This window comes from Trichogramma pretiosum, unplaced genomic scaffold (assembly GCF_000599845.2).
Source record: "Trichogramma pretiosum strain Unisexual culture from Peru unplaced genomic scaffold, Tpre_2.0 scaffold23, whole genome shotgun sequence".
Classification (NCBI taxonomy): domain Eukaryota; kingdom Metazoa; phylum Arthropoda; class Insecta; order Hymenoptera; family Trichogrammatidae; genus Trichogramma; species Trichogramma pretiosum.
The window spans coordinates 532,564-557,905 of record NW_019641629.1 but is presented as its reverse complement, the minus strand read 5'-3'; the positions used below and the strand labels follow the sequence as shown (position 1 = coordinate 557,905).

The following is a 25,342-nucleotide window of genomic DNA, read 5'->3' as shown; positions in this document are numbered from 1 at the left end:
CCGCGCAGAAGTGGTTTAACCCTCTTTACGGCGTTACGCACTCTCTAATAGGCCACCGCTGCCGCTGATGCTACCGAGTTAGCCAGAGGCGCAAGGTCGATTTCGCAGCGGGCCACTCGACCGCGTGTGTATATCGAGCATACCGACGCGATGATGATTCGTATATAGTCTAATGAGGCATGCGCTTACAAGCGCGCGCGTATATATACTCGGATTCCGAGCTTTTCTTGGGCTTTCGAGGATCGATGAGCTTGCAAGTTCATTTTTTTAAGGTGTCCACCGCAGCCCAAATCAGAGAGTCGCAGCGACTCGACGAAGCAAACGACAAAGCGCGTAATAACATTACGGGCTCGTGCTCGAAAATTAAATTACGCACTGCTATATACGCACGATATAGGCGTGCGCGTGGATTGAATTCTCCTTCGGCGCGTTCCTTTTAAGTGTCATCAACTACTTTACTCGAAAGCTCGGTAATTTTCTGCGTCGCTCCCGCACTTCCTTTGCGCCGCGGGCGCGCTTCAATATACGATACACACGATGTGCGTTTATAGAGAATATAAGTGCACACTCGCTTGTACAGTGTGGCTGACACGCGTGCCTTCGACGATTCGTAAAATGAAAAAGACCGGCCGATGCAATTTTCGATCGATTATGATTGAGATGGTTTTGATTGAGTATCAATCGTGATATGATCTGTTACGAATCGAACGATGCAAAATTATAAATTATAAGTTTTATACATTGCATTGATAATTTTAGAAACCTCGAGTGGTTCACAACAATATCCAAAAGTGATTAGGAAACAATTTTTAATTTTTACTCATGACTCCAGTAATTTTCTATTACTAAAAATTATAAATCAATGAATCTTCACTCTTTGGTTTTTAATTAGAGCCTAGCTGCTTCATTCATTAGCATTACCATACTATACTTAAAAAACTACTGAGACTCTGAGGAAAAAATGTTCATAATTACTCATCTCAAATTAATATTTTCGGGCTTCGTCCTCATCATATTCGACAATGAAAGGTCTGTAGAAGCAAATAGATCGTAGAACATAAACATTTTATTTATACCCTCATTGGCAACGAACTTCTGATTTAACCGCTAGATGTCATAACAGATTCCAAACCTGAAAAAATGAAGTTGTGTAGTTATAGATCACATCGTGGTTATATTGTTATGAGTTATTTCAATCTTATCGGAGAATTTTATAAAAACTTTTGCGCGGGGATGGAAAAAAATACTATTTCTTACACGGGAGAAATGAAACTTCCGCATGCACGTGATAATGGCGCCGAGGCGAAGTAAGAAAATCTACTATTTCGGGTATATAGAAAACTATTAGACCGCTATTGAATTTTTTTTGTCGTTGTAATTGCAATTACCAAAGGGGTTGAAATTTCGCTGGCATCTATCAGCTGATAATCGTTCTTTTTCCATACCTTAAACATCGAAAATTGACAACTCGATTCGGTTTATTCAGCTTTCGAGATTTGAATCTACCAGATTTTTGTTTCGAGTGCGTATAATAAACGCTGGGAAAATTATCGGATAGTCGTCGCGCTACACGGATTCGAATCGAAATTGATGAAAAAGCATCATTTTGAAATGACACTAGCAGATGCTCTAAAAGCTCCTCTCTCTCTCTCGCTTGGACCTTTTAATCGGATTGAAACCTATTTATTGCCAGTACAGCGAACGGAACGACGAAAGAGAGAGAGAGAGAGATTGACTGAATTCATTGGTTTTCATTCGAACGTGTTCGCGCGCGGATAATGATGATCCAACTTTGTACTTTGTTGCATTTTCGACTTATCGAATTTCAGTATTTGTGGAATACGTGGATGCAAGATAGCGAATAAAGCGAAAAATCGTAAATAAATATAAACAAAGAAATTAATAAATAAGCTTCACGGTATATTTATTAAAAACACTACACTGTAATTAAAGTTTACTAAATATTTTACAAAAATGCACACGAGTATTTAAACGATCAAGAGTAATAATTGTTTTGTATGAAATCGTCCGAACGAACAATGATGGAATAAAATTTGCCAGTTCGTTTGCTCTTACGCGCATTTTTTAACGCCAACTTAATCGATCGTTTTCTCTTTCATTGTAAAATTTGAATAATAACGATTCTTTCGCGCTACACGTGTTTAAGCGGCTATTATCATCGCCCGAATTAATATCGGGCTGCGCAGCGATTATGGTTAATGAAAAGAAATTGTTTAATATATATTTCATTGTATGAACATGATCGACTTTCACGAATAAAATTAATAATATTCCGAATTAAATATGTAAATTAATATATTATAAATATTAAAAGGGGGCATTGACGCGTTAAAAAGAAAACTCTGAAAAGTCATCAGGCGGAACTCTTTATTTACATATAAGTAGTAGAAATCACAATATCAGTAGTGATGGTAAATGCTGTTCACAAATTGAGTATAAATGTTTATATATTGTTTATAAATCGATGTAGACATTCCAAAAAATAATCTTTCTATACGCCTCGAAGTGCATCGTAACGAAGCAATAACACAGTTTCTTTCTTTTTGTTTTGTTCATCGAAGACTTTAAAATTTATCCGCGCTATCGGTTGGTATATTGCGTAAAAAGGAAAGAGGCGTCCGTTACAATAATAATAATAATAATAATAATCATATATACTTGTCGTCGCTCAATCGTGTGGATTACCATACGCATGCGTTTCAATCGGTAACTTCGGCGTGTACAGTCTCTGTCATTACAACGTGTAATATTATCGACGTGTACGCGTGCAAATCGCAGTGCACTCGCGTATATCTCTCGTTTTCATCTGATTTATATAAAGATATTATTGTATAAATGTTTTTTTTGTGTTTTTAATATAAAATATATATTATATATAATTCATTAATATAATAACTTTGATTCAATTAATTAAGCGGTATTCTGAGGTAAAAAGTTATTTCATGCCATTAACGCCCGACTCGGATTCAATCGGTATACGCGACTTGTGTTATAAAAAAAAAATAATGCTTAGCAGTTACATTATTCGAAGATGTATAAATTCTTTAATTTTCTTTTTTTGTTTGTTCGTTGAGGTAAGAAGGGGATCGCTGCGCTCGCTGCGGATATATATATATATATCGTGTTCTCGTTCGTGCCGCAATGGTCAGCCGTAGAAGATGATCGGGTCGGTCCTCGCTCGTTCTCTTCAACAATCGATAATCAATATAGCCGAGGCTCTTGGCTGTAAGTGGCTTCGTTCCATTACATCGTCTACGGTTTTGGCATCGAAACCGAACGCTCTACTATATATCCGGTCGTGGGACGAAGAATTAACCTGCAAAAAGACGGAGCATACTCATTAATTTACTTCATAGTTGCGCTGCGCGAGAAATCAGAGTACCTCAACAATCTATATGTAATTTTTCAAGAGTTGCAAAAACTCGGTCGATTTTCGTAAAACTTGGTAATCTTCGAATTTCGAAGTCAAGTGTGTGCAAAAGCGCGAGGAGCAAACTTTTCTCATTAGTGCTCTCGAGGCAGATCTTATTTGCTCATTATTTTGATAAAAATTAACTCCGGGGCTTCGAAAGAATTCACTCTCGAGCTTGGATAACGAGAGTCGATGCCGAAGAGAGGCATAGAAAAAAAGTATTAAATAAAAAATGATCTAATTTTGTTTACAGCAGAGAAGTAACAATCGATCGTTTGCGAGTAAAGTTTTTTCCAACGTTTTGAGTTCTAAAAGCGTCCGAGTTTTCATTCGTATTCGTCGGATTATTGATTGAATAAATAGTTTATGAAGTAGCTGCTAAAAACCCAAAGTATTTCACTCCGCGCGTGTAAACTATTACAGTCGACCGAGTCAACTAATGTCGGTAATTAAATGAAACTTTTCAATCGTGATCGATTGTTATATCCTCGCTCGTATATATTGGATTCCCCGGGTTATCGTTTAATTCCATCCAAACTTAGCACCTCGCACAGGCTAAATCGATCTGTTCTATCCTCGGGTCGCCGAATTAATTATGAAATAAATCAAATGCATTGGTTTGAGATCGAATCCGTTATCAATAAAATGGCGCACACAAACCTCTCGGTCCGCCGATGGGTCTGACGGGCTTGTCGGAGTCGATGCTGTCCTCCTCCGGGTGAGCCGCGTTCCACTCGAGGGCGCGAAGGATCTCCGGCGGTATTGGCGGCGCCGTGGGGATGTGCGAGCCCTGCGCCACGTAGCCGTTCTCGTCGGCCTGGAACTGGATGCTCACCACCTCGCCGTTGGGCGCCGTGTACGAGGTGGCGCCCTGGGACACGATCGAGGGTCCCTCGGGCCCGACGTTCTTCGCCGCGCCGGATTCTTGATGGCTGATGCCGTTGCTCGTCTCGAAGCTGCGTGACAGAAAAAAAACATAATTTAATCTCGACGAGGGTTAAACGCCGAATTCCCAATAGCTCAAGAGAGAGAGCCTCGTAACTAATATTAAGGCGAGCCGAGTAGAGCACAAGAAGAGCTAAACTACGCTCGGAATTTCAATAGGGGTGGCCTGTCAGGCCCACGGCTGCCTCTCGTCCATCATCGACGCTGCAGCATACGCAGTACTATAAGTACAGTAGGTATATATAGTCCGGGTATAAATACTCACTTGTTGACGTAGTTACCGTCGAAGTTGACCTCGAGCTGCTGCGACGTGATGACGGCGTTCTTGTCGGCGTCCGAGCCGCCGCCGCCGACCGCGATGGCGCGCAGCTGGGGCGCCGCCAGGGCGCTGTGCGCGCATATGGCCAGGGCCAGCAGTATCTGCGCAATAAAGTTAAATCACTCGTTAATGATAATATTTTCAATGTATAGAAATGCTATTTTTATTCTATGTAGTCGTGAAAGAGTGAGAGTAATTAACCGAGTTTTCAGAGCGTGCGCGGGGGGAGAATAGAAAATTTTCTCTAAATTATTTCTCTTAAATCATATGCTACGTTCTCTGGGAAATATTGGATTTCCACCTTTCCTCCGTACGAGAGTGCCAAAGTCATCGAGAGCTCTGGCTGCTCCTGCTATAACTTGCCAACTGCAGGTAAGCCATTTCTACAGTAGAAAAAGAGAGAGAAAGAACTAGGTCTCATTGGAAAAAAGTAGTAGAAGTTCTCCGTATGGCCAGGCATTTTGCTGTACTCGAGAAAATATCCTCTAGAGAGAGAGAGAGGAAGAGGGAGTATAGCATTATATACCGAAAGCATATTTTTTGCGCGCGCGCGAGCACAGAGAGAGAAAAAAAAGTTCATTTTCTTTAGTTTGGCCGACTTTTTCCCATTTTCTTATCAATTTTATGAAGAAAAGCTAAAGTCAACGTTTTACGCGAACGAATGTGACTCTTGCACACGTACACACACACACACTAACACACCGGCTTCAATTAAGTTTCTTAATTCATTCGCAAAGTTCACGAGCTGAGAGAGAGAGAGAGAGTAAGAGGCGAGCACCTAGCAGCAGTACCATAGCGAATTCGTTCGCTTTTTTTCCGGCTCCATACGTTTCTATTAAAATTTAAAAGCGATTGTTCAAACAAATCGTTTTCCTCATTGGGGGCGCGCTCTTTGCAATTGGCTTCGTGTGCAAAAAAAAAAAGAAGAAAAAGAAGAAGAAGGAGAGAAGAGAGACAAAAAATAGCCTCGAAAAACCTCGTTTTCTCATTCTCGTCGAGGAGTGGCTGTATATAAGCACGAGTTGTGTGTATCCATAGCACATGCCGAGTCCTATGAACCTTTTACACCTGAGCATCGATGCACTGCACACAGCCTCGAAATCGGGGTGCGTCGTACTCTCCGCTCTCCTTTTTTTTTTTTTCGTGCCATCTTTCGTGAGAGGACGTCACGAGCAGTATACAGTACACACACACACACACACACACACACACACACACACACATACACACATAGAGCCGGGGCTGCAATGCCAATTACCCTAGTAGAAAATAGAGCGACAACAATGGGTGAGCGGATGAAGCAGCAGCAGCAACGAAAGTCGCTCTGTAATGTGTAATACTCTCGTGCAACGCCAAAGCCTCTCTTCCAACTTAGCTGCTGCTGCAACGCAATGAAAGAAATTGCCATACCACACCGAGAGCCCGCACCTTTTGTACATACATACATACATGCACAGCAGAGAGAAACGAGAAAATGGGATTGTAGTCACATAATAAAACGGCTGACGCTGCGCTGCTGCCTTCTTTTTTCGTTCCTCCTGCACTCGCGCTAGACTCTTCGAATTTTACCAATGGAAATCATAACTATGTGTGCGAGCGCGATGCGATGAATCGAGGAGAAAAGTCATTTTCATCCTATAATCTCATGGGTTTGTATATTATTTTGTGCATCGATGAGCAATTTGGTTATTTCAAAAAATTTAGACCAGGTTGTCAGTCACTTTGATTCAATGATATCACTTTAAAGCTTTCACCACTAGATGGCGAGCACCTCTGTATCTGTAAATCCGCAAGTGGCACAGCAAAAACAATTGTTTAAGTCAAAACACGAAAAATTAACAAATTTAGGATTCCATTGAAATTTTACATTTAAAATATAGAAAATTCAAAGTAGCTGTACGAAAATTAACTACGACAATATTACTTCAACCTTCCGCCACTAGACGGCGAGATTTCTTTTATCTGCAAAATCTGCAAGTGGCAAAGTCAAAATAATTGTATTATAGCCCCGTTTTAAAAGTTTTTACCGTTTTACCCGCCGTTTTAATTTTGAGAATTTTTAAAAGAGCATACAAGTGCATCTTAATGATATTTGCCCCTGTCATTTATCGAAGACACACGTGTAACGACTGTACAAACGGTAAATATTTCAGCGTCGTGTGACTCTCTGGCACCGCTGCCAAGGTACAATATGCGTACATATATGTAGGAGAGGTTTCGATCGATGAAACGTCAATCAAGAGGGTATCGGGGCACACACACACACACATACACGCACAACCTTGAGTGGGTGTACTACACATACATACGCATCGGTCACATTCCAGAGTGTCGATTCCAATTTCTCGGCGCGACGCCTGTGCTACACAGGCACACATACATACGTGCCAAGCTGCAACAAGGCTCCTAATCATTCATCATCATCCACTATGCACAATCTCCGATAGCGAGCGGAGAAATATATACCTTCGCAGCGCGCACGTGTGTGTATGTACGCGTCTCTAGGATCGGTGTAAGCTGTGGTACAAGCATAGCTCGCAGCACACACATACACGTACACGTATAACACGTATGCATAAATACATAAATACATACGTAGGTGTATATGCTGCTGCTTATGGGCACATATACCTCTAGTATACATGAGCTGCGACGTTAGGCTCTATATTGAAAAGAGGGATGGGACTCGGGCGATATACACATATATATAAACCGAGAGCGCACACAGCCCCGGGGCGAGTCGTGCGGAATTATCTCGAAAGTCACGGAGAAGGTGAGCGTGTGTGCATGCAGCAGCAGAGCGTTAAAGGGCGCCCGCTGCCGCCGCCCCCACCGAGCGAGTGCGATAATGCACGACGTCGTCGTCGACGGTGGCGGCTGTTGCTCGTTACGTCAGCTCGAGAAATGTCATTATGAAATACGCCGCCGCCGCCGCCTGCGATAATGCACATGCTTGCGGCAAAGGAGCGTATAGTATAGAGAGAGTAAAAACGTGAGTTGCCGACGCCGCCGCCGCCGACAACACCTCGTGGCCACGCGCGCGTATATATACAGATATATCGTAACTCGAGCTCCGAATCGCTGATGATGACGAGAGGCGCACGAAGCGCAAAAGGAGAGAGAGAGAGAGAGAGAGCGTGTGTAAACTGCCTCGGAGATGTGTTATACACCTGCCTTAACCCGGGAGAGAGAGAGATAGCGCGAGCCCAAATTTTGTTACAGTTTAGGCTTTTGCCTGGCGCGCGCGCAGGCAAAGTTTTGCTGCTGGCAGGTCCGAGAGTAAGAGTCTTGCGCAGACGAAGCACCTTTATTATTTTAAAATGTACAATATACACGCCGTCGTCGTTGGTTAATCATAGATGCGGAGCGGCAAACTTTAACATCGGCTTGTATACGCGAGAGCTCGATGTCGGGAATGCAAAATTTCGACCCGAAATTATGTCGGTTCATTTGGAGCTGATGGAGAAGGAGGAGGAGGTTTCTTATGTTGAAGGATTTTTTGGATAAGAACTTCCTTTGCAACGCGTCCCGAGGCTGGTGTATTTTCTCTCGATCGTACTGCGGCTGCGTTCGCGTGTTTTGACTTTTTAGATTAGATCGTCAATTACAAAAATTAAGAGTTATATTTTCGTGTAGGAAGATGTACGGATTAACACTCCGAAATTCGTTTAGAAATGTTAACAATGTCGATCGCAGTAAATACAGTACCGTATTTTGATAATGGAGCTTTTTGATTCCGTCAACAGATGGCGTATCGTTAACTCGCAAGTGATAAAATAGATGCCCGATTATTATATATACAGAACATGTTAAGCTACAGGAAGTCTCGTGACATTTTAATACTTTGCCAATATATAAAAATTTTTTTTTTTAAAGCACACTCGTGAAAAAATTTTTTTGGGGACTTGGTGATTCAGAAACCTGAAAAAATAGTACCCATTGAATTTGGGCGAGGGCCATCAAAGATTTGAAAAAGTACACGTTAAAGCTGAAGCTGATGAACCAAATTTTTAAGACAATATTTGTTCCTAAATTTGGTTAAAATATTGATTTTTTTGAAATGAATTTCTGATTATTATACATTATCTACCATTTTTCCCCGCGGTAGAGACTCGTTCAGAATACCTCGTACTTCGCTATCGAGCTATATCACGGAAACTATTCGCACATCGCCTAGATCCTCAGCCTCTCCGAGGTAATTGGGTCACACGACGCCTGATGCCGACGTATCGTAAACATGACAGCACACACGTACGCACAGAGCTACGTCACGGCCAGGAGGCAACATAACAAACACCTGGTGCGCGCAACGCAACGATCCACGGGATACATACACACGGCTCGCGACTCCCTCGTATATTATAATATACAGCCAGCTTAGCTGTGTGCCACACGTACTTATAGTTCTCTCGAGCTTGCGCGAGCTTTCGCGTTTACGAGTGCGCGCCTCAAGGAAGCTGCTACTGCCTCGAGTTCCAACGTTTTGCCTATGCAGCCTGCGCACCTTATTTTATTATTATATATACGTATAGGCATTCGGTGTGCTGCGGCTATACTTTTTCACTCGGCGTACGAGATCGCGACCAAAAAGCACAAACGGAGCTTATAACGACTGGCGAATTTATTTAGCGCGGTTGGAGTCTACCGCTGCACACAGATCGATTATAAGATGAGCTTTTTTTCTAAACCATAATATATACATTATCATAATGTGCATATAGGTGCGAGTGAAAAATCCAATATATAATACCGATCGTTCCATTATAATAATACATCGTAGCATTCGCGAGCCGCTTAAATATATGCGCAGCGGCTCGTACCGAGTAAATGAGGCTTGTGATTTGTATTTTAATTTCCATTCCTAGCATATAGGCTGCTGCATGCATAGAGAGAGTGAGGCAAAGGCAATGCGTGAGCAGCGCGCAATGCAGCAGCCTCTCTCCTAATACCCATCAATTAACAATTAAATACATCGAAAACTTTGACAAAGCTGATTACGTGCGCGCGAGCGTATAGAGAGCGGATCCATTAGTTATATAAACGAGTATACGCGTATGTGCGCTCCTCGCGAATCATCATTAGTAAAAGCGACGGCGCGGCCTATATGGTACAAGAGTGCGTGTGCCTGTGCGCGTGTATACGCGATCCGCGACGCGCATTATAATATCGCGTAGCGCCGAGTTTTAAAGAGCTAGATGCGTTCGGCTGCAAATTGCGCAGCGGCGCTGTATATACCGAATACAATGCAGAAGAAAAAATAGGCAGCAGCGAACATAAATCAACGGTGTATATACGATCGATCGGCGCCCACGCGTAAGCCTATAGTATATAAATAGTCATCTTTCCCATGCGTGGGTGCAAGTACACAACAGGCTGCATCATCACTCGCACAGGGCGCGTACACGGGTCAATGTCTCGCGGGGTGCAGCGAAAGAGAAAGACACGTCTTCGATGCAGAGAGAGAGAGAGAGTGAGGGAAGGGAGGCCCCAGAGAGACAAGTGCGAGAAAGGCTTTGGCATTGCTACGCGCGCATGCATCGATATATAGGACGATCAAGGACGCGGCCCGTTCACGCTCTTTGTTTTGCGCGCATAAGAGTGCGTGTATATAAGCTCGCGAGCGAGAACACGACTTTTGGCCTATTGGCGCGCGCGCGCGTGGATTTCGCAAGATTTTATACATACAAAACGAGAGACTACGGACTCTCGAGCGAGACAGCTATTACACTGATGATTGGGCTTTTTACGCTTTTCACGCTCGCTCGCCTATGTGCATAGTGTGCGCACAATGTGCGTTGTTTGCTTTATTGTTTGGAAAAGAATCTCGCGAGGAGCCGCGACGAGCGATGGTGCAAGTTCATATGCCTTCGCAGAGCCTAGTGCGACGACGACGATGATTATACTCGCTCTTCTATTCTCTCGTTTTCCAATTGGATGTATGCCGACGACGTGCGATATTATATACACGCGTGTACATGCGCGGGGCGAGAAAACTCGAATTACGTGCGAGCAATTATTATTTTTTCTCTCTCTCTCTCTGTCTTTCGTTTTCGAGACGAGACGCGCGAGCTCGGCAGGCATTTAATTGAAGATTACAGCAACGAGATTGTCTTGGTACGAAAAATGGGCGCGAAATTGAGTTGTTCACAATTATATTTATGTGTAGCTTATGTACGTACGTGTAAACGCGCGCGAGCCAGAGATAATTTCTTGTATACGTGTAATTTTAGGCTCTCTCTCTCTCCATTGTGCGCCGCCGCTTGTAAATTCTTCCCCGAGCGCTCGACTTGCGTAATGATATAAGATTCCTCTAACCACCTTCGAGATGAGAGAGAGAGATCAAACGTTTCGATAAACGTTAGATAACATTTTTTTGCAAAACGGTGTATATATAAAATATGCGCAAGCTCACGAGGGTGCGGTGTATATTTTATATAGCAGAGAGTTGAATGGATCGAGAAATTCCTGCCACTAACGATTCAATTGGAAATGTCGATTGTCGACTGACATTCCGGCGTTTTTTTTTTCTTCAAATTTATTTATTTATCTTATCAATCGAATTGTTTATTTAACCGTAACTTAAATTGTTCGACATCGTGACAATGCCAAAACTGTCACTGCCTTGTACAAGCAGCACACGACTCCTCCGGCTCTTTTTTCTGCTATACATGCTCCACCTCTGGTGCAATTTTTTTCTCTCTTCTTTTTTTCTCTTTCTCTCTCTTCATTATGTACCGGTAGATACATATAAGACATATATCCATGAACCATACATATCTTTTATTTCTTTTCTACTGCCTCTTTGAGCAGGGAATTCGCAAGAATGAGCCTTTTGTAACCGCGAAAAAATCAAAGGCGCTGCGCGCGCAAAATCTACATGCTACTACTACTGCATTCTCGCGGCGCCGGTGAACTTCGAAACGAATTATTGTATAGCTCTCGCGATCAAAGGAGCTTTGACTCGAGACTCGAAGCTCGACATTTATGTAGAAGGTAGTTTCCTAAAAAATTTATGCGAGCAATCGTTTTGAATTTCATCGACCAAGTAAAATACCGATACTGATTTTTACAATATTGTTATGGCAATAATTCCCCCGGTAGAAATGTTTAACATTAATAATTTTGATACAATTATGTTACAAGTGTGAAGTGCATTTTAAATGACGTGAAAGTGACAATTTATCTTCCTCGACGAATTTATTCATTTTTCAAACATTTCAAATATGACAATACTACTTTAAGACTCCACCACTAGATGGCGAGTACATTTACGTCTGTAAATCTACAAGTGGCAAAAGAAAAATATTCTTATAAGTTCTATATCATATATTATACAATTGGATAGAGATTTGATAGAAAAGGAGTTCACCTAAGATCGAAACGAAAAAAGTAATTTTTCCCCTTGTCTCCCCGAGCACCTCGTCAAGCTCTTAATTATCCGTTTATCTTATAATACACCTTGCGAAGTTTGATATTATACTCGCTCACGGGTCAATTTCGCGCGGTTAAACGCCAACGTCATAAAGTGGACTCATCTTACGCTCCGAGTCTCTCTCTCTATATACGTACGCGTTATACGTATATCCGATGCCACAGTTGAAACGGCGCCGCGTCATTGAAATGGAAAACTAATATCAATCAGCATAACATTAATGAACTCCTCCCGTGAGTTGCTGCTTCTATACTGCATTGCGGGGCGTCTATTCCACATTTCTTTGGCTTTTAAGTTTCGAAATTTGCGCGCGCGCGCGTGCCATATAATCTTCGCGCCGCGTTACCTCCATACCACTACTACTCCGCGCGAAGAGAGGATTTTTGCATAGAGCGCCGCGAGGCAAAGTGTGTATAAACGTATATATACGTATATTATTAAGTTCTTCATTAGCTATTCGCTCCGTTCGCTATCTTTTCTTTGCACCACCACCGCCGCGAAATTTAATTCCTCGTTTTTCTGGCAACTCTGGTGTACGTATATACATATAGTCATGCGCTGTAAGAATGATGTGTACACACGTCTGTATGTACATACACACGTTGCGTTGCACTGCACGCGACGAGCTAATTACATGCCTTGGGATGATTATATTATATAAAAGCTTAACGCAAATTTTTTTTGCGCGTGGCTATAAACACGTGTCAAGTTGATTATATTTGGAGTGTAAAACTCTTCATTAAATTTTAAGCAACTGGGTTGGATCTTTTATTTTTCAGGTTTCTTTTCGCAGAGAAACGTGAAAAAAAAGTAACAATCGCGCGCTACATGGAAAGCATCGAAAGTTAACCGTTTACTCGTTTTCACGAGCGATTTATGAATTTAATGATATAGAGGCGTTGATGATGATGATTACTCGCGCGTTCGTAATTGATCCGATTAATCGCGAGAATGTAATTTAATTAATATAGAGAAGGAAAAATTTCACCTCTCGAATTATAAAGGCAAATATTATACGGTAATGTAACGCCGAGCAGCGCAGCCTTGGCCCAAACGTCAAATTTCATGCTCTCTCGTTATCCTCTGGTATTTATAATCGCACGGCTCATCCCTTTTACCTCTCGCTTGTGTATACACATATTTGTTAATAAGCCAGTGTATACGACGGGTACTATACCCGATTCGTTGCGTCACAGCGAGTTCACCCAGTCATCATCGAAGAATCGCGGGCTTGTCTATTCGTAAATACGCGATGTACTTGGCAGAGCGTCCTTGATATCGGGGAGGAGGAGTGCTGTTTTCTTGTCACTTTCTCTCTCTCTCTCTCTCTTTCTCTATCGTTAGAGCTATTGTTTACGCAGACGCTTCGAGTCGTTTTATGAAATTATTATATCATGTTATTACATTGACCCGATCGATCTGCCTTCGACCGACACGAACATTTCAGAGAATTTGCGTATCCCGGTATAATAAATGCTCGAAGTTAATAATGACTAAAAAATTAGTATTAAAAATGTTAAATGAGCTTTTTAAATGAAGTGAAAATTAAAATTTAGACCCGTTTTGAGCCACTTTAAATGCTGTTATGCTACTTTCAGCCTCTACCACTAGATGGCTAGAGTGCCCCAATCTGTAAATATGCAAGTGGCAAAGTCATAATAATTATATGTTTAACTTGGCCATTATCCAGTAAATAATTTTGATATGTTTTACGGCATATTAAATAACGTATCTTTAGCGGTGCATGATTTTTACGTCAATTTCATTATTAAAATTTCTATATCTCGAATTGAATTTTCGATTCTCCTTCGAATCGTTTCCTTCGCAGCGCTGCCAATTCGAAAGCCATCAGTGGCCATTGTGTACTTTGCAAAAAAAAAGAGGAAGACATTAAAAATGTTCCTCGCTGCAGTTATTTGATTATTCATTGGGGGAAAAAAATTTCAATTAAACCGTATTCGATTCTTGGCCTAAGAATTGCCCTCTGTGCTCTGCGCGATATTCGATCGATTCTTGCCGCCAATTGATAAAACGAAAACAATCGAGGCAAAAAAACAGCCTCGCGACTTTGAACAGAAGAAGCAAAAAAAAAAAAGGAAAAGAAGAACCGAACGAGTCAAGACAACGAAATGGTCCGCCGCTGCGAGCTCGAATGACTCTATTCTATACTTCCCCCCTTTCCCTCCGTTACAAAAGATTCTTCGTCACGGAAATTTAGCTTTTTTTCAGGCCATTTTTATATATATACGTATATACCCAGAGTCTTTAGTTTATAGGGTGCATACACTTTGCACACACACACATAGATGAGAAAGGTTATATAAGTATATATACATAGTTCGGCGCGCAAGCCGAGTACTAACTAATTAATTTGCACTCGAACAATTCAAAGGCCTGTCCCGCAGCCGCCGCCGATCCGATCACCATCGTCGTCGTATAGTAGTAGCTGCTATATGTGCTCTTACTTTCCAATACGGCGACGTCTCCCCCGAGGCGAACTTCGAACTCAGAAACTTAACGTTAAGTATATATATATATAGGTTCGCATCGTTCGTTAGTTTGCCTATGAACTGTTACGAGGAGAAGCGGAGTGAAAGAGAGAGAGAGAAAAAAACTCCTACTCTCGAGCGAACTTCGAGAGACGTCTTATATATGCATGTGCACTGTGCGCCAGACGACCTTTTAATATTTAAAATGAGTGGCTTTTATATATGCACGACTTTCTTATGACATACAAATGATTACGAGGCTTGTGGGATAAACGAGCGAGAGGGAGGCTTGATATACGCAAGGCAGAGAAAAAAAAAGGAGGCTTTATGAGAATCACGATGCCTGCGATATTGTAGGTGTGGTGCGCGGTGTAGTTTACCACTTGCGCGACTTAATTTATAACTATTTATATTACATACGCCACACTCAACGACCCGAGAGAGCTCCGCGATAATTTATTTTCCGTGTCTGTCTCTCTCACAACAATATCTGAATCAAGTGCCGACGCTAATTGACTGTGATTAAGTATGGATTTGTTTCTTTTTTTTTTATTATCAACTGGTCCTGGATGGAGCTTTCGATATTGGCAAATACATACTTAACGAGGAAAGGATATTTATATAAAGCAGTAAAAAAACGAGGACCGAGTCTAATGAAATGCAAACAACAAGAATTAGAATAAAGATTAAAGAGGAGTCAGAGAGCAAAGATAGAAAAAAAAAAAAAATCGTCGAAGTAAAAAAGAAAAATAGACGAAGAGAAAGTGCACACACACAGGGTAGCTCGGGTGCAAATAAATGAGATTGGATACTACTGAGAGACAGAGAGGATTCGAGCGCCACGACTCTCTCGGGTTAAAATAGAATAAAAGTTGAATAAAAGGCCACGAAACAAAGACAAACTTCGATTAGGCAATGCACGAGGCACTGTGTATAAAAAAGAGGAGGAGGAGGAGGATGAGCGGAGAGAACGACATTGTCGATAACAATTGGTAAGGAGTTGGCGTTTGCTGGAGCGGTGTGCAAAGGAAAAGCCGCCGCCGCCGCCGCTTCGAGAAAATTATACAAAAGACGATTTCACGAATACCACACACATACACATACACACGTAAGTACTCGAGAGAAAGACTGCATCTATCGGCTTTATTTATTCAAGAACAGAGACAGAGTAAAAGAAGAGTTGGCGCAACGAATTGCCGCGCGGTATAACGTATGAAAAAAGTCGCTTAAATCATTCTCTCTCTCTAAAGTTCCGTGCGCGCAACGAATCAATTTCCCGTTTCGTATTTACGTACACCCATATACACATATAGGCGGTCAGAGACACGCTCCAGCGATTTATTTAGCGAATTATAAGCGGAGCTTTTCTTCCAAATTCCGATGGTTATTGCGTCTCGAGAATGAGGAAAGATAGAAGCTTTTTGGACTAGGTCAACAGATGGCGTACCGTAAACTCGCGAGTGGCAACGAATTTTTCGTTGGGTATATATTATTTCGTTACATACTTAATCCTTGAAATCTTTTTTACAATCTGGGCATATACTGTGAGCATTTGATTTCGAAGAGGGAAATCCTCTGCGATTCCAGAGTATATACCGCGGGTATAAGCACATCGACACGCCACCAACGTATCAACGCGTGGCATCGAGAGCTGGCGAGAGCCGCCGAAAGAGCGAGCGACGACTGGCTCGGCGATGATAACCCAATCGCCTGTGATTACAGAGGTATCGAGCTTATATATGTACAGACACTGAGAGAACACACGGGTACATCTGTATGCATCTGATATCGGCGCGCCGTGTGTTCTATATATATAAGCTTATAACTTCGTCGTACGTACGTATGTATATCCCTTCTTCGTTCGTATCTGCAGTTCCTCCAGTGCTGTATATACACATATATACGAGGGGAGCTTTTACTCAAACAATCGAGAGTCGAGTCTCGACGATCCACCTCCTCGCGGCTGGCTCTATATCGCGAGCTGCCGATTGCATATACACACATACTGTATCGGGTACGCGTGCCTATGTATATATATTTCATCCTCCACCTGTAGTGTAGTTACTCAAAAGCAACACAACACAACACAAGCTCCGCAAGTCGAACCGATTGACACACTTTTACTTTCCAAATGTAACTAACGCGCCCCACCCCCGCCTCGCGTTCATATGCAGCAGAAGCAACTTCACCCGCACTCCCACTTTAATGTTTTTATATACATACATACACTCGCAATGAACGTTTGACCTGCAGAGTGCAGCCACCTTAACTTCACCCGACGATGATGATCGCCGCGCTCTTATCGTCGGCCGTCGTTGTATTCGTGTGTGTGCGCCTGTATTTCATCATAATAGCTCCTTTTATTACTAAACACACACGCGTATACATGCAAGAGAGTGAGAGGGACACACCTACGCCGTGTTTTGGGTTGATTGTGTGGCTTTTTTTCTCCCTTCTTCGACTTTTTCTTTGTTCGTAAAACTTCGTAGAATGTGTTGTACTATGCGCTTGGCGCTATAGATTATAAACGCGCCGCTTTACTTTCGCTCGTGCATATTATTGCATTTACAACGAACCGTGACGAATTATTTTTTTTTAATTCTCGAAGAAACGCGCTGGATAAATAATAACCGAGGAAGCTTCTTCGCGATCTTGTTTATTTTCAAAACGCCGTATATATAAGTAATTGGATTCTGTAGCGTCGACGCGTGCGGCTAATTATTACCACAAGGCTGCGTTACTTCGCGATGCGAAGTAAAAATAATATAAATCATCTAAAACGATCATCGCGCTAATCTCCATGTGAGTGACATTGAAGGCGGTTTATTTTCGTCCCAGTTTTTTTTTCATCGAACACCGAACTAAATGTCACAGTAATCGTGACGAGTTATTCTTGAAACAGTGCACTTATACTTATATGATACGAGTCACATAAATCAACGTGTATAATCGATATCGATTTCCATATATACCTTAATTGAACCTGGCTACAGCGCTGCATAATGCGATCGAGATAATTTTGCCCGCGCGATCTATCTCGCCGAGCGGAGATTCATTCAGGCCTCCCCCAGTTTTTTTCTTTTTGCCAAGCCGCGATAAAGTCAACAACAGACAGAGAGAGAGAGACTCCAAAAAGTCTCTCTTTCGCTTATCTCTCTCTCGGCTAGCTTTTGGATTGCGCATCGAAGCTTCAAACGCAGCAGCAGTGGCATCGGTGGCACACTAATCGAGAGAAAGAGAGAGAGAGAGAGAGAGAAGTTGTCGTTAAAGTTCCTAATTTCCGTTTCGATAAGGGAAATAGGTCGAGTTTGCCAAGCCTCGGATTAATGTCCGTGGCAGTACCAGTAGACCACGAATTATGCGCGTCATCCGCCGTGCGAGACTTTGGCAAAGAAGAAGAAGAAGAAGAAGAAGCTTTTTTTCCCTTCGATATGTGTTATCTAAGTCTATCGACGCGGTCAATCGGGCAGCTGCAAACTTAGCAGGATAAAATCGAGGAACGGAATCGGGCGTTTAATTCATACATTCTAGGCGAGTAAATCTGACTCTTCTACATACAGTAGAATCCTGCAGTTGTATGCACGCGTGAAGTCAGGCAGCAGCAGCAGGGGGTAACAAGAGTGCCTAGTCTGCGCTCTAGCTGTCGAACAAACGAGTTTAGGATGCAGGCTGTATAGCCTAGCTAGCGCGTCGTTGTCGCGCATGCACATTTTAACCCCCCTTGTATACCGTACGAGACGACGACGACGAGACGCGAGCGTGACGTTAACATCATGAGTGGCGCTATGTGCATTGCTACTCCTCGTCGTCAGTGTGTGTACGTATCCCGTCGCAGTCGAATTTTTTCGCCAACTGCTGTACGGATTGCCGCCGAGCTATATATAGTAGTGTGTGTGTGCGCCTGATGCACGAGTGGCGCGCGTCTCAGTAGCAGTGCGGTAGCAGCTAGTTTAAGCAGATGTAAGCGAGTGCAGCGGATCGCGTTGCAACGCCGCCGTCGCCGCGTTCATGACACGAATTCCAGAGTGGGGCTTGACTACGACGACTACGATCTCGTAGATATACACGTCGAGCGGCGGCGCCGAGCTCGAGATTCACCGAGGCATAACATGACGCGTAGCTCGAGTTCGCTGCGCGACGAATTCGAGAACGATATTTGCCCAGCCGATCCGTCAGTCGAAAATATTCTCAGGCATGGAATGTATCGATTTCAAACATTTTTAAAAATGTTTCGTATATATGCTAATGGGAAATTTTGTTGCCACTTGCGAGTTTACGAAACTCCATCTGTCGACAAAATCGCTGAAACCTCTCGCGCGCCCAAGCTCGGAGACCGACGCAGCGGTACAGCTTGGCGCGAGAGAGGACTGCACCCCGGCGTGCTGTTCTCTCAGCTCGCGGCGCGGTCCAATCCGCCCGAGAACGATTCGGTGCAGGACAATAACGCTGCAGCGTCGCGAGAAAGAGCCCCAGCTGCACCGGTGAAATCGAGTCGTGCTCTACATATAGGGCTCTAGGTATGCGGAAAAAGAAGTCTAGGGCCCGGAGGGCTACTATACTGCACCGAGTGTGGTATAAGAGACATCGAGAGTAATTACAGAGTCGCCCCCCCCTACTTCACTTTCACGAACGCGTCCAAAGCCAGAGGTCACACATAGACACCGTGCGCGATATAATTATATATGAAGCGCGATTGGTTACAGGATATCAGGACGGCAGGGTGAGGATTATTTCGATTCGTTCGAGGTGGATCGAGGAGAATCGTGAAAATCACTTTGATTGTATGATTGTCCCTCCGACATTCATTGACGACGTTGGAAATGCTGAATGAATTTACATTTTTAAAATGTGATTGTTTTTAGCAAATTTTCGGTTACAATTAGATAACAAATAATATTAAGTGCAAGTTTAAATATCCTATGAATGACAGAAGATAATTCAATGCATTAAAAAATTGAGATATGTTTTCGAGCACTTTGAATCCGATAATTTAACTTTGAGCTTTCGCCGCTAGATGGCGAGTACCTTTATCTACAAATCTGCAAGTGGCAAAGTCAAAATAATGGTACAAGTTAGAGCGAGGTTTTGAAAATATTATACTTAAATTCACAGTGCAGCTTCATAATTCGTGATAAAATCTTTAATTGAATCCATAAAATCGTATTATTCTTCAAACATTGTTTATAAAAACCAGTTGACTTTGAGAGCGAGCAAAAAAAATCCGCCGGACGAGCAGATTATCATCGCATAGCAATCAGCCATGTACACATATGACTTATATCTGCGTGAAAAAAAAAAAAAAAATATCGCAGAACTCGTCGGAAGTATTATAGATGTATTTTAATTTTTTGTGCAATGACAGCCGCATTAACAACGACACAACAATATACGTATGAAATAATCGCTACTATTGAGTCACACAGACACACACACACACACACACACACACACACACACACACACACACACACGGCAGAGATTTGCCATACGGCCTTGCCTATTATTGCGCGCCGATCGCGAGAGATGGATATCGCGTTTCGCGCGCGCGATAGACGAGACGCGTACAAAGCTCTCCTCTCTCTCTCGGTGTGGCATCGCGCACACGACACCTCTCTCGATACATAACGTTTAACATCGACGCGTAATGGGATTTTTATATATTTACCCGCGAGATCTCAAAAGATGCGATTCGAATGCTAAAGTCTTTTTTTCCAAAGAGCCTCGCTCTCGTCTATAATTACGATTCGCTCATCGATGCGAGGGAATAATGATAACTCGCGGCTTCATATCGGCTTCGTTATGGAGCACGAGTTGCACTAGCTGCTACAAGTGTATAAATTCGCTTCGCAAGTAGTCGCGTTCGTATACTATATATATACAAAAAAGTTTTTATCGGTATAAGCTACGATATTCTTGTTACTAGTATAATGATTCATTTTTCATGATGTTTCACATTCACTCCATGGGCGAGAAAGGTATAGAGCCAGAGAGGGAGAGAAAGAAGCAAAGCTATTTATCGGTAAACTTTTTGCCCCGGGATTATTTAACTGGAAAACTTTCGTAACTAAATATCGGACTTGTGCTCGCGCGCGCGTTCGAAATTAAAGCTGGATGAATAAAATCGAGTAATGCAGTCGAGCGCGCTAGAGAGAGAGTGAGAGAAGCCGGTGTAATTGCTAATTAAAAGCGAGTGAATTACAATTGGGAATCGCGCGCGCCGCCGGGAGGCTTTACATTATTTTGCCCCTATGATCGCGAACCACAATTATATGCGCCACCGCCGCCGCCGAAAAACTCGAGCAAATCACGCCCTGCAAGCTCTCACCCTCACTTCTCGCACCTCCGGGCTAATACTATAAATTATTTAAGCTCTCCACCCGCCTCGATAAAGCGATGCATTTAATCGCCGTCCTTTTTCGTCCCTTTCTTTTTTTGTCGCGTTGCAGCAGCAGTCGAAAAATCGATATAGGTCGAGTTCTATTACACTACAAAGAGGGAGATCATATATATATAGGTAACCAGTTATTCTTATGTACACCACCACGCCCGTATAATGGCATTCATGCGGGTGAACTGTAATTAGCGCCCCCGCTCGCGTAGTGTACCACGAGTGTCGCAGCAGCAGCAGGAGCTATTACTATTATATACTTTCACTCGATGTGCCGCGCGCGCAAATACGAGTACAGCGTTCTCCTCTCATTACTACGACGACGCGACGACCTTTTTTCCAAGCCCCAAAAAAATGAATTTCGCAAATGTATACATCACTACTACCAACTACGCTATGAGTATATACACGCATCGATTGGAAAGATACATCATGTTGTACGAGGCAACTAGATAAATGGAGAGGTCGTCTGCAATTATATTAGGTGTGTAATTACATATGTTTTAGTGCGCGATATAAAAACGTTTTAATTCTGCCTATTACGACAGCGCCAACGACTTGGCTTTACCTCTTCTTACACACACATACGTACATAATGTGAGTTTTACATTATGTAGCATACAAGTCGGAGTCGCGGCGCTGCGCTTTGATCTACCCTCCGGGCGTGAAGAAAGATTATTACCGAATGGAACACGTGAGATGCGCATCGCGCGATAACGAAATATTAAAGTAAACGCGGCGCCGCACGCCTATTTTTCGGCGGGATACATGCATTATAGCCTGCAAAAGAGTATCTCTCTCTCTCTCTCTCGTGGCGCACGGTATAAACTAATGCGAACAATAGTATGTATACACACAAAGTGACGAAATATTCGATGAAATATTGCCAGTGTGTGCGTATGCAGGTTGAGAGAAAGAGTCGAGTTATGTTTGTATATATATGTACATGCGGCGGCACATAGACTACTCTCGACGCAATCCATTGTAGCGTAATACATGTTAATGATATCTGTTGCCGATATTATCGAAAGCTGTATATGCACACGAGCGACGGAATATGTGTATCTGCGAGTTAAATGATGTAACGCGATTTTACAGGGTAAAAATAGTCGATGTAAAAAGCCAAACGAGTGAAAAAATTCGCTCGTCTGGATCATCCCGGGCGATCGTTATAATACGGCCACACCGTCGCGGTCGAGCAAAACGACGCTGCCAAGCTCTGCAGCGCTTAAAGCATCCGCAGCACAGCACCAGGAGGGTTGGCGAATATTTATTTCTCCCCGCGGAGATGAGCCAGACCGAGAGGAGGATCTCGAGGCACACACGCACACATACACACATATAGAGGTACATAAAGTTCGAGTGATAAGGTTCAGAGATTAGGGCACTCTCCTCTCTCTGCTAGCCGCGTAGTAGTAGTAACGTATAAACCGAGAGTTATAAGTTGGAAAAGGGCTTAGATACGGATTTGTATGCGACGCACAATCGAGTTTGAGTGGCCGTATAAACCTCCCGCATCGAGAGAGTACGTTTACTAATAAAAAAGAAATAAGTAGTGTATATTATATCGTGTACGGAGGATGGTGTAATTTTTCTCTCTCGCTGCGGACGTGTATGAAATTGCATATCGACCCGATATTACGGCAATAACGCGCGCAGCGATCGCTAATTCTTCATTCAATGAAATATCCTTTATAATCGTATTATGTTTTGAAAAGTTAGAAAAAAGAGAAAAATAAAAAAAAAAAAAAACACTAACAACTCGTCACTGGATATGTGTGTCACACACCAAGAGACTGACTGACTGGTTTGTACACACACGAGGTATTTTTAAGGCAAGCTCCGCAGCTAGTCAAGAGTTTGAAAAGTTCGTTATGCAACGATTATAAATTTAATCGCGTAATTATACATTATTGCTCATCGATCATATTCCAGAATTATCGCGATGCTGAAAATGTTAAATACCATCCCGCGTTATTACAGTTGGCAAAAAAGTTTAATACCGCAAAAAAAGAAGAAGATGAGCGATCGAATGGAGGGAGAAAAAATTAACATTTGTTTATGTTTGTATTAAGTAGTCCGTCCTTGTGTAGAATATTTCAAGACACGAGGAAAAATAATAATTTTTTTTTTCGCCGCGTCCGCGTCTGCAACACCGTTGCCATAATAATACAACTTCGTTTTGTTTTTAAGCCGCGCTAATCACATTTTGCATAAATTGAGTCGAATATCGCGAGCGCCCTCGAAACCAGAAACGAACTCTACTACTGCGCCAGTGTACTACCGAATTACCGCGAGCCTGAGTACAGCAAGCCGAAAAAAGAAAACACGGGAAAATTAAAAAGATGAAAAAAAAAATCTCCCAACGCGTCTGAGCAGCAGCAGCAGCAGCATCGAGAGAACCAGCCACGAGAGTACGTACGAGAGAACGTTTTCAGCAGCAGCAGCAGCAGCCCTCGAAATTACGGCTGCTGCGTTAATACACGCTTCAAGAACAGAACCCCCCGTTGGCTCGGCCTCGCGAGTTAACGTTATACTACGCGTTTCAGACGTATCTACTCCGCGCTGAAATAGCCTAGTTGTCTGACGTTGCTGCTGCTACTGCTGCTGCACGTCTGTAGCTATATAAACCGGGGCTGCTGAGTGTATATATATGTAAGGCAAAAGGAGGTACTTGGCATAATAAATAGTAATCGTAAAGAAAGTGGGTGTATGTGTGCGCGGAGTACAGAGAAACAAAACGGAAAAACAAAGCAAAAAAAAAAGTAAGAGAGAGAGAGAAAAGATGAAGATATAAAAAAGAAAGGGGGAGAGCTGAGAACGAATCTCGTTCTCGGGTGGGCTATATACCGTGTTCTCGAGCTAATGCACCCAAGAGTTTTCTCCAACCGGTGTTGGGTGGCTCTATATATATGTAGGTGCAAAGCCAACCATCCACCCACCCGAGTTTTCTCTCTCTTCTATATATACGTGTATAGGTATTACACAGCTCGTGTCTCAAACCCTGAGGGTACACCTAAGCTTTACGGTAGTTTTGCACTGCATACATACGCATACACCCACTCGTGTGCTACTCTCTCGCGCACTTGCGCGACCTATCAATTGTTGCAGTTTAATAAGTTAACCCCCCCTGTCTCTTCTTCTTCTTGCCTCGTTTTACTTCGTAAAATTTTATCATCCTCTTTAAAAGCAAAAAAAAAAGACTACATCCTCGCGCCAAGTTTAAACGCAGAGATTATTATTCCGTATTATATGTACATTTTTCATGTACACGCATGAGCGAGCTCGGCGGCAGCACGCGAGAATTACGTAAAAACAAAAAAAAAAATAAATAAATAATAGCTGAGAATTTTTTGCAGCGATTCGTCGCCCATTATATTATGTATCGCGGATAGATGCTATATTATCCGACGATATTACCCCCCGCCGAATGAGCGAATTTTCCATAAATTTGAATATTTGTTATTAATATGCGCTCGAACGACGAAGATGCATATGGGCCCGAATTTGAATTTCAATGAACAGAGCGCGCAATTATTATTATATAAATTATGCGCGCGAAATGACAGTGTTGTTGTTTCCCCTACGTATTCATATAATTTAAAACTCGAAAAAAATAATTGCGTGTTAGATTTTCCCATTCTCGTTCGTGTTCCCAAAAAAAAACATAATTTGAAATCGACTGAAAATTTCAGGATCCTCGCACGCTCGATTAAATGACAATGTTTGTGTGTTTTTTTTTTTCAACTGACCTTAGCGTTCAACATGATGACGACAGAGCCGATGGCACACAAAACTGTCCGCTACTATACGGGATACAAAGAAATATCTTGTCAAAAGCCCCGGGTTGGCCCAAAACTTTTAAAAATCTCGGTATAATAATATAAAAACGGCGTGTCTGTGTGGTGCGCGCCGCTGCGATCTAAAAGTCAGCGATGCAGATGCACTTCTCTCACGAGAGTCGGAGCCGAGAGCTCCTTTTATATATACAGGCAGACAGGCAGCGGCAGCGGTGGCAGCGGCAGCGTCTCGCGGATGGTATATAGGTAGGCTAGTCCCGGCACGGCGCGCCGTTCCGTACGTATGTATATCTATGTATGTGTGCTGCTGCAGCAGCAGTGAAAGGGGTCATCCCTGCCCTGTTCTTCTTTTGCATGTCTATGCACCGGCGGCGGCGGCGGCTGCGGCACACTGCACTGATGCACTTCTCGTGTATGTAAGCTATGCAAGTGTGTGTTATACAGCGCGTTTCGCCAGACCACGAGGCGAATCTTCCTTACGGGTTGCACGCGGACGCAATACGCCGCGCCGCGCCGCCTCTAATGCTCGCTCGCGC

The 25,342-nt window shown here is 42.8% G+C and overlaps 1 protein-coding gene across 1 annotated transcript; it reads right to left on the bottom strand.

Moving 5' to 3' along the window:
- Window positions 1-2,371: 2,371 nt before the first annotated feature.
- Window positions 2,372-24,970, bottom strand: LOC106654693 (endocuticle structural glycoprotein SgAbd-4-like). The gene is made up of 4 exons (XM_014374675.2): window positions 24,759-24,970; window positions 4,644-4,798; window positions 4,094-4,389; window positions 2,372-3,337 (listed from the first exon to the last, which is right to left on the bottom strand). The coding sequence occupies exons 1-4, from the start codon at window positions 24,771-24,773 to the stop codon at window positions 3,333-3,335; spliced, it is 471 nt and encodes a 156-aa protein (XP_014230161.1). The 5' UTR covers window positions 24,774-24,970; the 3' UTR covers window positions 2,372-3,332.
- Window positions 24,971-25,342: the final 372 nt, after the last annotated feature.

Coding starts and splice junctions, on each gene's coding strand:
- LOC106654693 (XM_014374675.2), bottom strand. Junction 4,390..4,643: donor GACGGTAACTACGTCAACAA/GTGAGTATTTAT, acceptor TCTGTCACGCAG/CTTCGAGACGAGCAACGGCA.